General features: G+C 40.5%; 1 protein-coding gene across 4 annotated transcripts in view; it reads right to left on the bottom strand.

The window, feature by feature from the left end:
• The window catches only part of LOC135466769 (nuclear hormone receptor HR96-like), a 62,368-nt gene that overhangs the window by 20,217 nt on the left and 27,890 nt on the right, over positions 1–14,261 (bottom strand). The window contains exon 1 of one of the 4 annotated variants that reach the window (XM_064744438.1): positions 10,576–10,607. The exons of the other annotated variants lie outside the window; for them this stretch is intronic. Coding sequence (XP_064600508.1) covers positions 10,576–10,578 — 3 coding nt within the window. The 5' untranslated portion in view covers positions 10,579–10,607. Of the gene's footprint in view, positions 1–10,575; positions 10,608–14,261 lie in introns of those variants that run through there. 4 annotated transcript variants of the gene reach the window in all.

The raw sequence follows: 14,261 nt of genomic DNA, 5'->3' as shown, positions 1-14,261 counted from the left end.
TGCAGTAAGCTTGATCAGCCCAGTACATACTGCAGGAAGCTTGATCAATCCAGTACATACTGCAGTAAGCTTGATCAATCCAGTACACACTGCAGTAAGCTTGATCAGCCCAGTACATACTGCAGTAAGCTTGATCAATCCAGCACATACTGCAGTAAGCTTGATCAGCCCAGTACATACTGCAGTAAGCTTGATCAATCCAGCACATACTGCAGTAAGCTTGATCAGCCCAGTACATACTGCAGGAAGCTTGATCAATCCAGCACATACTGCAGTATGCTTGATCAATCCAGCACATACTGCAGTAAGCTTGATCAGTCCAGCACATACTGCAGTAAGCTTGATCAATCCAGTATATAATGCAGTAACCTTGATTGATCCTGCACATACTGCAGTCAGCTTGATCAGCTTAGCGTTTTCTGCCATCAGCTAGACTCAAAACTATTGCAGCCTGAGTCCTACATGATATTACTGTATATGCACATGTACACCCAATTTATAATACAGCCTTGGCAAATATTAAGGTGGCATGAACGAACTCACATGAACTGCGGTTCATCAAGGAACCTTAATTTACATGCATCACAACTGAGTTTTATAACAAACATTGTGAAATATCATAGAATTCACCTGAAGGAGTTACTTCAGAGCTAAAATAAAACAGAATGCACATAAATAAACTATGAGACCTAATTTGTGCACACACGCATATGGATGTTACCGGCTAGTAGAACACTTCACCTTGCATCCACACATGTACATGTAGATACTATTATTCACTGCTCTGTCAAATTAGAGCCTGTAATGAACATTTCATAGAGAGCGAGTTTAAAAACAGATGTAAGGATCCCCCATTTTCTTCACTAAGCACCTTATTTCTCAAACCTCTGATCATAATTTCATACTGACATCTCACACATTTACAGGGCAGACATACTTTGAGAGAAATCGGTTTAACAGCAAGGCTACATGTACATGAATATGTATACACACTGAAGCATTATTTGGAAGCCCTAAAGAAATCATCAAACTATTAAGCAGATGAAGGCAAATTGCCATAAATAACCCAACATTTCATTCATTACTATGTTGCTCATTTTTTTCCAGATTCTAAGAGTTCTATTTTATAAAGATGGTTTGAGGTTTGTTTGGAAGAAAAGATGACATGCCCTACTGGGAAAATGTTAGTTTTAGCACCAAGAGTAATATTTTCTGACATTCATTTGCCTCCAAATTGCACATTTGGGTCAAAATTTAAGGTAAGCAGCAGCCATACTTTACACACTTAACAAACCAGTGTACACAAGTAGATTATACTACTTTACGCTTTATTAGTTCCAGTATGCACATTTTATGATTCATATTTCAGTGCTTCTTGTAAGAGCCTTTTTCAAGGGGTTAGAATTTATACAGGGCTTTATATCCCTGGAACGCCATACACCAGACTATATGACATGCACTACATCACTCAACATGACAACACTATACTCTGTGCTCTATCCTTGTGAGCAAACCTACATGCACACAGAGACATTACATGCATAAGTGATGCCCCGCACAGATACACTATGAGCAAACATGATGCCCCACACAGAGACATTATGAGCAAGATTGATGCCCCACACAGAGACACTATAAGCATGCATGATGCCCCACACAGAGACACTATAAGAATGCATGATGCCCGCACAGACACTATGAACAAGCATAATGCCCTGCAGAGGCACTCTGAGCAAGCATGATGCCCCACACAGAGACACTATGAACACGCATGATGCCCCACACAGAGACACTATAAGCATGCATGGTGCCCCACACAGAGACACTATGAGCAAGCATGCTGCCCCACACAGAGACACTATAAGCATGCATGATGCCCCAGAGACACTACATGCATTTGCGATGCCCCACACAGAGACACTACATGCATTCGTGATGCCCCACACAGAGACACTACATGCATAAGTGATGCCCCACACAGAGACACTATAAGCATGCATGATGCCCCACAGAGACACTATGAGCATGCATAATGCCCCACACAGAGACACTACATGCATGCATGATGCCCCACACAGAGACACTATAAGCATGCATGATGCCCCACAGAGACACTATGAGCATGCATAATGCCCCACACAGAGACACTACATGCATGCATGATGCCCCACACAAAGACACTATAAGCATAAGTGATGCCCTACACAAAGACACTATAAGCATAAGTGATGCCCCACATAGAGGTACTATACAATACACTGAGTATGCTTTGTCTATCACTTATGCTATCTCCCAAGTCCCCATAACACTCTTACACACTTATGCAGCATTCAAATGAAACAGGGGATAGAAATAAGGCTATTTCCCCCTAAGTTTGTATTTTTACATGTGCATAGGGGTTCCAGCCAGCAGGCAGGGTTGGCAAGGTCAGTAATGGGCCGTCTCCCACTACCCTGTCTCGCCTGTTGGTTGCGACAGTTGAGGGGGCAGCAGTCATATTTGTTCTTTCTAGTCACTGTGTAACTTTTTGTTTATATCGCTGTTTTTTTTTTTACCTCTAGTTACCTTAAATAAATAAAGATATTATATATATATATATATATATATATATATATATATATATATATATATATATATATAAATGCTGAGTGCCAAGTCAGGGAAGTAGATGTACCACACAGTGCATACTGATGCAGTTATACGCGCACAGCCCACCTCTATCATTATCTCACAATCTCTGTACATCTGCAGCACCTGTTACATGCATGTGTACTGAGTGGCACCAGATATTACTTCATGGGAAGTTTTCCCACACAAACCAAAAATTCAAATACTGTGCAGTGCACTAAATGCCCTTTTGCCCTAAGCACTGTGGTAAGGGATACACTGCAGTGTGTTTAATGTATTGTAATAAAGGCTAAAGCCCCATGACATACTTGTCACAGTCAATGACAAACAATACCTTCTTGTAATAGGAGCACACCTGGTAATACATGTAGGTGTAGGCCTACATGCAATCAAGCCACAAAAATGGATAGATGGACGGACAGACCCCAACTGGTACGACTATACCCCAGGCCAATTTTGGTTGAGAGCTCAAAAGGCAACTGATTGGCAATAGGTTCTATGAAGTACCCCCGACCCCTGAGCTCTGTGACTTTAATATTCACTTTTGAAGGGTTTGTTTTTGGCTGCCAGTCATCCCCTAACTCACTAACATAAATCAGCTTTGTGCTTGATTTTTTTTTTTTTTTTTGATTGGTGTTTTACGCCGTACTCAAGAATATTTCACTTATACGGCGGCGGCCAGCATTATGGTGGGTGGAAACCGGGCAGAGCCCGGGGGAAACCCACGACCATCCGCAGGTTGCTGACAGACCTTCCCACGTACGGCCGGAGAGGAAGGCAGCATGAGCTGGTCTTGAACTCACAGCGACCGCATTGGTGAGAGGCTTCTGGGTCATTACGCTGCGCTAGCGCGCTAACCAACTGAGCCACGGAGGCTTTGTGCTTGAAGCCAACCCCTGCTAAACCAGCAGTGAATCTGGTAAGTTATGTTAATTAATATGCTAACAGTGCATCAGTGATGGAACATCCCTCTTGCGTCATTGTGCTCTATATGCATTTAAAACTTAAAATGCTTGTATCCACAACTATGGAATATCCCCCTCGTGCCATTTGCTGTGTGCAAACCTTGAACTCAATACCTGCAGTACTGCTTAAGATACCACCCCAAACATTTTGTTTAACATTGCACTATCTATTATTGGAGGCCGATGCTCAGGGTATGACATACAATATGAGATAAGCTACGCCTGTACTTTATACACATAAAAATTCCAAAAACGAATTTATTTTGATTTGTCTGGTATCAAAAATTTGTGACTTATTATTCCTCATTCCTCAATCCATAAATGTATGCATGTTATTATGTCACATATTTTGCCTGATATTAGAAATACTTCAATATTTTCGTGATTTTAGTCCAGCAGGGCCTTCAAATTATGATGTATTCTTGACCATGCACATCTATTTTTATTAGCTAAATTAATGATACTAAAACTTGTACAAAGTTAAAAGCTGTTCCCTTTCGAAACATATCTCCTATGTTATTTCAAATTACATGTCATTGTCATGGTTAATAGCAATGAACAGAGGCTTTTTTAAAAAATAACAGTTGCAAGTCACTGCATTTAAAGTGTAATCTGGTAAAGCAAGTTCAAAAATTTTCTTCATAAATTTAAAGTAAATTTTACTGAATGTGCATCGAAATTAGGTTAAAAGTTAAGGTAATTTGACGCTTCACTTCAGCACAAAGTTAACAGATGTACATTGTATAGTGTGCATGGAATAATCTCGAAACTAGTTGTAAAAGTATAGTGATTGTCTCCTCTTGTCTGTTGCTATAGGGTATGTACTACTGCAACGTCACAAGGCAAACGGCTGCTCTATCTGCCCACTTGGTGGCCAATCCAAGCACATGGTTTAGTGGCACTGTCTTTCATGACCTGCTGATCTTAACCTCTCTTATTAAGCTATACTCACACTCTGCCTACCACCCACCCAATAACTGCCATTCCCCAAAATGTGCACTACATGTATTTCAAGCTCATCAGAGTTTAATGACCTCAATAAAAATTGAGATCATTCAATATGATTTAAAGGTTTGAAATGTGTCAGTTTCCATTTATAGAACAATGGTAAAACAACATGAAAGTTGATAATGTACATGATTTACGTATCTGAAACTGAGGATGTTTGCATGACTCAAAATCATCTTTCGTTTGTGTTCATCTCTGTGATGACCTGGGCTCAATTTGTGGTTATGTTTGTGATGGCCTGGGCTCAATTTGTGGTCATGTCTGTGATGACCTGGGCTCAATTTGTGGTCATGTCTGTGATGACCTGGGCTCAATTTGTGGTTATGTTTGTGATGACCTGGGCTCAATTTGTGGTCATGTCTGTGATGACCTGGGCTCAATTTGTGGTCATGTCTGTTATGACCTGGGCTCCATTTGTAGTCATCTTTGTGATGACCTAGGATCATTTTGTGATATAAGCGTCAAGTCCGACATTCCTATACCATTCGTAGTCCGTAAAGGGTTTAGGATGACCTGGGCTCAATTTGTGGTCAATTTTTGGATGCATGTACATCTAAAAACTTAATGATGAATACACATATAAACAACCTACATGTATACATTATATGTAGGCAATACTACATGAGGTTTTCTGCATTAATGGAATTCCAGTCTCAGATAGTGCCCTACTTATGTATGTGTATATTCTTACACTGCATGTTATAGCAAATGGTCAGAAAGCTTTAAGCTATAACCTATATATGGGCTCCAGCTGTAATACAGTAAAATGACATGAACTGGACTTCATTAGTGCACGTGCTGGTCCACCTACATCTACATGTGGATGTACATGTTTGTGAAATTCTGTAGCGAATCTATCACTCGCTGCCCACACACTGCACAAGTCAACAAATACGTTCTGTACAAACTGATAAGCATGTTACACTAGTGTTAAGGCATGTTTGGGTGCATCCAACCCTAACCGACAAGTACATGTAGTGCAACATGACTATATTTACCTCAGCCATTCTTCATCTCCACCAAAGAGAGAATATTTTCACACAGTACTGGTCAGTAATGGGCCGTCTCCCACTACCCTCTCTCACCTGTTGGTTGCGACAGAGGGGGCAGCAGTCATATTTGTTCTTTCTAGTCATGGTGTAACTTTTTGTATATATTGCTGTTTTTTTACCTCTAGTTACCTTCAATAAATAAAGATATCATTTTATATATATGCTGAGTCCAAAGTCAGAGGAAGCCAGCATGAGCTGGAGTTGAACTCACAGCGACTGCATTGGCGAGAGGTTCTTGGGTCATTACGCTGCACTAGCACGCTAACCAACTGAGCCAATGAGGCCCCTGGTAGCCAGTCAGAATCGAGTGTGTGGGCGTGGTTTGTGCCTTGCCAGTAGAACTTTCGTCTGGAGCATCCGTGGGGGACCATCAATGTGCATAAAGCATGTGTTTCGGGTACAAAGTGTAGTGTGTTATATGTTGGTTACCAGTACAATTAAAGCTGTTGAAGCAGAACGTATAGATGACTACATGTACAAGGTCTGGTTGTTGGTTTTAACAACACACTCACATGACTACATGTACAAGGTCTGGTTGTTGGTTTTAACAACACACTCACATGACTACATGTACAAGGTCTGGTTGTTGGTTTTAACAACACACTCACATGACTACATGTACAAGGTCTGGTTGTTGGTTTTAACAACACACTCACATGACTACATGTACAAGGTCTGGTTGTTGGTTTTAACAACACACTCACATGACTACATGTACATGGTCTGGTCGTTGGTTTTAACAACACACTCACATGACTACATGTACATGGTCTGGTCGTTGGTTTTAACAATACACTCACATGACTACATGTACAAGGTCTGGTTGTTGGTTTTAACAACACACTCACATGACTACATGTACAAGGTCTGGTTGTTGGTTTTAACAACACACTCACATGACTACATGTACAAGGTCTGGTTGTTGGTTTTAACAACACACTCACATGACTACATGTACATGGTCTGGTCGTTGGTTTTAACAATACACTCACATGACTACATGTACAAGGTCTGGTTGTTGGTTTTAACAACACACTCACATGACTACATGTACAAGGTCTGGTTGTTGGTTTTAACAACACACTCACATGACTACATGTACATGGTCTGGTTGTTGGTTTTAACAACACACTCACATGACTACATGTACATGGTCTGGTTGTTGGTTTTAACAACACACTCACATGACTACATGTACAAGGTCTGGTTGTTGGTTTTAACAACACACTCACATGACTACATGTACAAGGTCTGGTTGTTGGTTTTAACAACACACTCACATGACTACATGTACAAGGTCTGGTTGTTGGTTTTAACAACACACTCACATGACTACATGTACAAGGTCTGGTTGTTGGTTTTAACAACACACTCACATGACTACATGTACAAGGTCTGGTTGTTGGTTTTAACAACACACTCACATGACTACATGTACATGGTCTGGTTGTTGGTTTTAACAACACACTCACGGGACTACATGTACATGGTCTGGTTGTTGGTTTTAACAACACACTCACATGACTACATGTACAGGGTCTGGTTGTTGGTTTTAACAACACACTCACATGACTACATGTACAAGGTCTGGTTGTTGGTTTTAACAACACACTCACATGACTACATGAACATGGTCTGGTTGTTGGTTTTAACAACACACTCACATGACTACATGTACATGGTCTGGTTGTTGGTTTTAACAACACACTCACATGACTACATGTACAGGGTCTGGTTGTTGGTTTTAACAACACACTCACATGACTACATGTACAAGGTCTGGTTGTTGATTTTAACAACACACTCACATGACTACATGTACATGGTCTGGTTGTTGGTTTTAACAACACACTCACATGACTACATGTACAAGGTCTGGTTGTTGGTTTTAACAACACACTCACATGACTACATGTACATGGTCTGGTTGTTGGTTTTAACAACACACTCACATGACTACATGTCCATGGTCTGGTTGTTGGTTTTAACAACACACTCACGGGACTACATGCACATGGTCTGGTTGTTGGTTTTAACAACACACTCACGGGACTACATGTACATGGTCTGGTTGTTGGTTTTAACAACACACTCAGCTGAGTACATGTATATGTTCTGGTTATTGGTTTCAATGGCTGACAACACACTCGGCTCAACAGGCTACATGTACATGGTCTGGTTATTGGTTTTAATGACAGACAAGGCACTCTGCTCAACAGACTACATGTACATGGTCTGGTTATTGGTTTTAATGGCTAACAACACCCTTGGCTCAACAGACTACATGTGCATAGCCTGGTTATTGGTTTAAATGGCTGACAACACACTCGGCTCAACTAGATGTACATGGTCTGGTTATTGGCTTTAATGGCTACAACACACTCGGCTGATTACATGTACGTGGTCTGGTTATTGGTTTTAATGGTGGACAACACACTCGGCTCAACAGACTACATGCACATGGTCTGGTTATTGGCTTTAATGGCTACAACACACTCGGCTGATTACATGTACGTGGTCTGGTTATTGGTTTTAATGGCGGACAACACACTCGGCTGATTACATGTACGTGGTCTGGTTATTGGTTTTAATGGTGGACAACACACTCGGCTCAACAGACTACATGTACATGGTCTGGTTATTGGCTTTATTGGCTACAACACACTCGGCTGACTACATGTACATGGTCTGGTTGTTGGTTTTAACAATACACTCACATGAGTACATGTACATGGTTTGGTTATTGGTTTAAATGACTGACAACACACTCGGTTCAACAGACTACATGTACATGGTCTGGTTATTGTATTTGATGGCTACAACACACTCGGCTGATTACATGTACATGGTTTGGTTATTGGTTTTAATGGCTGACAACACACTCGGCTCAACAGACTACATGTACATGGTTTGGTTATTGGGTTTAATGGCAAACAACACATTTGGCTGACTACATGTACGTGGTCTGGTTCTTGGTTTTAATGGTGGACAACACACTCGACTGACTACATGTATATGGTCTGGTTGTTGTTTTTAATGGCTGACAACACACTCCCGACTACACGTATATGGCATGGTTATTGGTTTTAATGGCTGACACCACACTCGGCTGACTACATGTACATGGTCTGGTTGTTGGTTTTAACAATACACTCACATGAGTACATGTACATGGTTTGGTTATTGGTTTTAATGGCTGACAAAACACTCGGCTCAACAGACTACATGTACATGGTTTGGTTATTGGGTTTAATGGCAAACAACACATTTGGCTGACTACATGTACATGGTCTGGTTATTGGTTTTAATGGCTAACAACACACTCCCCTGACTACACGTATATGGCGTGGTTATTGGTTTTAATGGCTGACACCACACTCGGCTGATTACATGTACATGGTCTGGTTGTTGGTTTTAATGGCTGACAACACACTCGGTTGAGTACATGTACATGGTCTGGTTATTGGTTTTAATGGCTGACACCACACTCGGCTGATTACATGTACATGGTCTGGTTATTGGTTTTAATGGCTGACAACACACTCGGTTGAGTACATGTACATGGTCTGGTTATTGGTTTTAATGGCTGACAACACACTCGGTTGAGTACATGTACATGGTCTGGTTATTGGGTTTAATGGCTGATAACACACTCGACTGACTACATGTATATGGTCTGGTTATTGGTTTTAATGGCTGACAACACACTCGGTTGAGTACATGTACATGGTCTGGTTATTGGGTTTAATGGCTGATAACACACTCGACTGACTACATGTATATGGTCTGGTTATTGGTTTTAATGGCTGACAACAACATGTCACACACCCATTGCCTCTATCTTTTATACATGGACATAAAGCATATGTGAAAGTGAAAGTTAACAATACACTGTACTGCAGCACAATTAGCGTTTATACTGTCACATAAAGGATTCATGAATGCGTAACAATTAAGACTATGTATAGGGGAGCCTTACACCTGTCTACATGATGTTAGGGCGTACGACTCAATGTCCAAGACTCATGTTGCCTTCCTTTCCAGCTAAACGTGGGAAGGTCTTCCAGCAACCTGCAGATGGTTGTGAGTTTTGTCCGGGCTGTGCCTGGTTTCATCCCACCATAATGCTGGCTGCAGTCATAAGTGAAAAATTCTTGGGTAAGGCGTAAAACACCAATCAAATAAATAAGTAAATAAATCAATGTCCAGGACTAAAAGATGTACACTTAACTCTCAGATATCCATCTACCTGAGGAAGCTGACTATAATCATGGCATAAACTGGCAAAGTATATATACCACAGAAAACTATACAAGTAGGGCTTTAACATATATGTACATGATCAACTAGTTGTTTAATTATATTGCACACAATAATTATTTTGAATCAGAATAGATTTACAATCTTCACTTGGCCAGCCAAATGAGCTGTATGACATGTGCATACGACACCGCAGTTCATTCTAGCTTACACGGTCACATATTCGAGACTCACAGAGAGCTTAATGACTTACAGATGTACACATGTATATGTATGTAAAAAGCCAGAAATGCTGTACAAAAAACATACTGAAGACATTTAGAGGCTGTTATATGAGAGACTTTGTCCACAGATAAATGGCTATTGCTAATGCCTAGGTGTTCACGTAGTCCTATAATGGGACACCACATACAAACGGCGTACATGTAGCCAACTTATGTGTCAGATCCATAATGAAATATCAAACACGAACTCTAGGCGCCCTGCCAGTCAGTGAGCATATACTGGGTACAGGGTTTTAGCTACATGTAGGTCTGACACAGCAGGTCTATATGATTGTATTATTGTTATGTTCCAGCGCAGGCGACCGGTGTACCAGCTTACCTTACTGGCCTCAGGTTGACTGTGGGATGGTGGATAGGGCCAGAACATGTGGGTCTTACCATCAGCCTTATCCACCTGCTCCATCACCACTGCATGGCTAACTGTAGGTAACCACTCACTCTCCTGTTAGCACAGCACTGACAGCTACCTCACACAAATGTCACAAGAGACTGACCGTCCATTGCCCAGAGGATTCACACAATCATCACCTACAGGTATCTTCATGTCAGCTTCAGTGATCAAGAAAGAAAGGACATGCTTTGGTGCAAAAACATCAACCAATCAGGCCAGCTAAAGCTCAACATTAGCTGATAAAGTAGGTCAAGATATGTGGAGTTCAGCTACTGTAGATTAGCAGGCCTGTAGCACAGGTCAGCCCAGTGTAGCCCAGTCAGTCATTCACACCTGGCTGACTACATTTAAGACAAATTGCACCAAAATTGAACACTATTAGAATTGAGATCAAACAAACATGCATACAGCACTGAGAGTCAAAGGCCTAGAAAATTTCTATTTTTCAACTTGGTGCTCCAATGATCAAACCTCTCTCTCAGCTACTCTACATGAACACATACCTGTAGATGTACAGTACAGTTCGGGCTAAAAGCCAACTGTTTACCGCTTGTATCACGCTCCCAGATACTGAATAACGCTCTACTGACCTGTGACAAACACTCCACTGAACTGTGTTGGAGATGCGTAGGATTATCCTCGAAGGTGTGAATATAGTTCCATCTACTGTCTAATCCTAGCTAGTTTGTAAGCAACGGTGCAGTCACCGTGCATTCAGCTATGTGAACATATACTAGCCGTGAAAAGAAGAAAGTTTGTCTCGCAAAACGTAACCTACCTCAGCAAAACAAAATCAGTTCAACTTGATTAAGCAATTTATTTAAGGGAGTATTTATTTAAAGTCATCGACTGGTATCGACAGTCAGGGTACCAATTTTGACATAGATTTATGTCATGAGATATACAGACGATATACAATGAGTGACCCATTATATCAGATTTATTAAGCAAGTGGCCAAAGGCTCCGAACAAAGGGAAATTACATAATGAGTTTAATAAATCTGATATAAAAGGGCAAAAATTTCAAATCCTGTTTATCCCATAATTTATTTTGAGCGGTTTAAGGTGGTTGATAGAGAAGGCAACGTCTGTTTGTTTTGACAAGTATATAAATGATTTTTTTTTTTTTTTTTGATTGGTGTTTTACGACGTACTCAAGAATATATATTAACGAGATGCATACTGATATCAATGTATGTGAAAAGGTTGGGACCATACCACACATTTCCCAAAATATAGTTCTAGAAAACACTGAGGAAAACTATGATTTCTGTGAAAAGAAAACATAACACAATCCATTAGTGTGATAAGATGACGAGCTTTAATTTCTTTCCAAATATCAGCACTCATAACTGCTCATTTGTCGAAACACTGGCTCCAAAAGTGTGACCTAAATCTATGTCATAACTCTATAACCAGTCTCATAAAATTCCTTGAATGCTGCGAATTCTCAGGATTTGATTCAGTACAAATCAAAAAAGTTCAGCGGAAACGGATTACACAACAAAACCCAAGACGAAGGTGTTAAAGTCTGTTCTACCCCAAAAAATGAAGAAAATGGGACCCAAAATAATATTTCATGCTGCCATTCTGTTTTACTCCCTCCACATAGTGGTCATGTATTTTAGACCAATAATCAGTAAGCTTAGGCCATGGCAGTTGACTTAGATACATCAAAGCTGTGTATGTATGATGTCGTGTCTTAATGTTGTGTGACATAGAAATGTAAAAGCTTACTGTACATTTATTATGACATGATACTGCTGAGCTCAGATTGGAACGTCTTGAAACAAATGTTTCTTTTTCTGAGAGTTCACCATTGTATAAATCAGGAAGCAAATGTAACAAGTACAGAAACTCAAATTATTTTATTTGTGACACCTTTTTATTTGAAAGTTCATCTCTATTTAATATGTATATTTGCACACGGCCCGCAACTAACAGCGGGGCAGAGTCAGTCACAGTGGACGGATCACTGACTTCGCAGGTGACTGTCTATCCCAGAGTTCTCTACAGGCACTACAAACCTTCTACAAACTCTCTAAAAGACCTCGGGCCTCCTTGCGCTGTGCCATGGCACTGGACAAGACATTCATTCTGCCACAGTATCCAGACACAATCCACACTACCAAACCTCATGCCATGGACACCTGACAAGACACTCATTCTGTCACATTATCCTGATAACATGCACACTACCAAATCTCATACCATGGAACAAGCCACTCACTCTGTCACAGTATCCAGACACCATCCACACTACCAAACCTCATGCCATGGACACCAGACAAGACATTCATTATGTCACATTATCAAGACACCATCTAGTCTACCAAACCTCATGTCATGGTCAAATGACAAGACACTAATTCTGTCACATTATCCAGACGCCATCCACACTACCAAACTCCATGTCACTGACACCTGACAAGACACTCATTCTGTCACATTATCCAGATGCCATCCACACTACCAAACCTCAGGTCACTGACACCTGACAAGACACTCATTCTGTCACATTATCCAGATGCATTCCTGTCTACCAAACCTCATGTCATAGGCAACTGACAAGACACATATCCTGTCACATTATCCAGACACCATCCAGTCTACCAAACCTCATTTGGTCACATGACAAGAGACTCCTTCTGTCAAAGTATCCAGACACTATCCACACTACCAAACATCATGTCAAGGACACCAGACAAGACACTCATTGTATTACATTATCCAGATACAATCCAGTTCACAAAACCTCATGTCATGGACACCTGACAAGACATTCATTCTGTCACAGTATCCAGATACCATCCAGTCTACCAAACCTCATGTCATGGACACCGAACAAGACATTCATTCTGTCACAGTATTCAGGTGCCATCCAGTTTACCAAACCTCATGTCATGGACACCTGACAAGACACTCATTCTGTCACAGTATTCAGGTGCCATCCAGTCTACCAAACCTCACGTCATGGACACCAGACAAGACACTCATTCTGTCAATATCTCAATATCTGCTCCATCAAACAATTACTACCACAGACACATTCAGACTTTGAACAGTTTCTGACTCACTGAAAACTTCCCTAACATTATAACATGGTAGCAATGTAGCATGTGTGTTGGAATACACACACATAATACATGTAACTGTCAAAGTAGCTGATCCACTTCATAAGTGGATTTCCCAAAGGGTATACTTAAAACTTATCAACTGCACTAGGATTTACACGACTGATTTTGTTTCCAGTCTCTCTTTAGTGCCAAAAAAACCCACTTTATAGTAACAAGGAAAATAATTTAAAACTATTCATCTTGAAAAAACTTAGAACCACTTGGACATGCCACCTCACACGTGCATCTGTGTCAAATTATAAGCATTCAGTACTCTAAGATTTTATAGAAATGTATGAACTCAGCATAAGTCCAAACCATATTTGTATTTATATAGTAGATATAGAGAAGTTGACATTATCTGGTTACCAATCATTGACAGGCATGCCATTGTACTTGTATCAATGCAAGTCCTACCAAAAAATGAAACCTACACATAATGAGCAATTTGTAACCTGGACACATGATGAGTAATTTGTAACTTGGATACATAATAAGCAATTTGTAACATGGACACATGATGAACAATTTGTAACTTGGACACATGATGAGCAATT

The sequence above is a fragment of the Liolophura sinensis genome, chromosome 6, assembly GCF_032854445.1.
Source record: "Liolophura sinensis isolate JHLJ2023 chromosome 6, CUHK_Ljap_v2, whole genome shotgun sequence".
NCBI lineage: Eukaryota > Metazoa > Mollusca > Polyplacophora > Chitonida > Chitonidae > Liolophura > Liolophura sinensis.
This window is presented reverse-complemented; position numbering and strand designations above follow the sequence as displayed.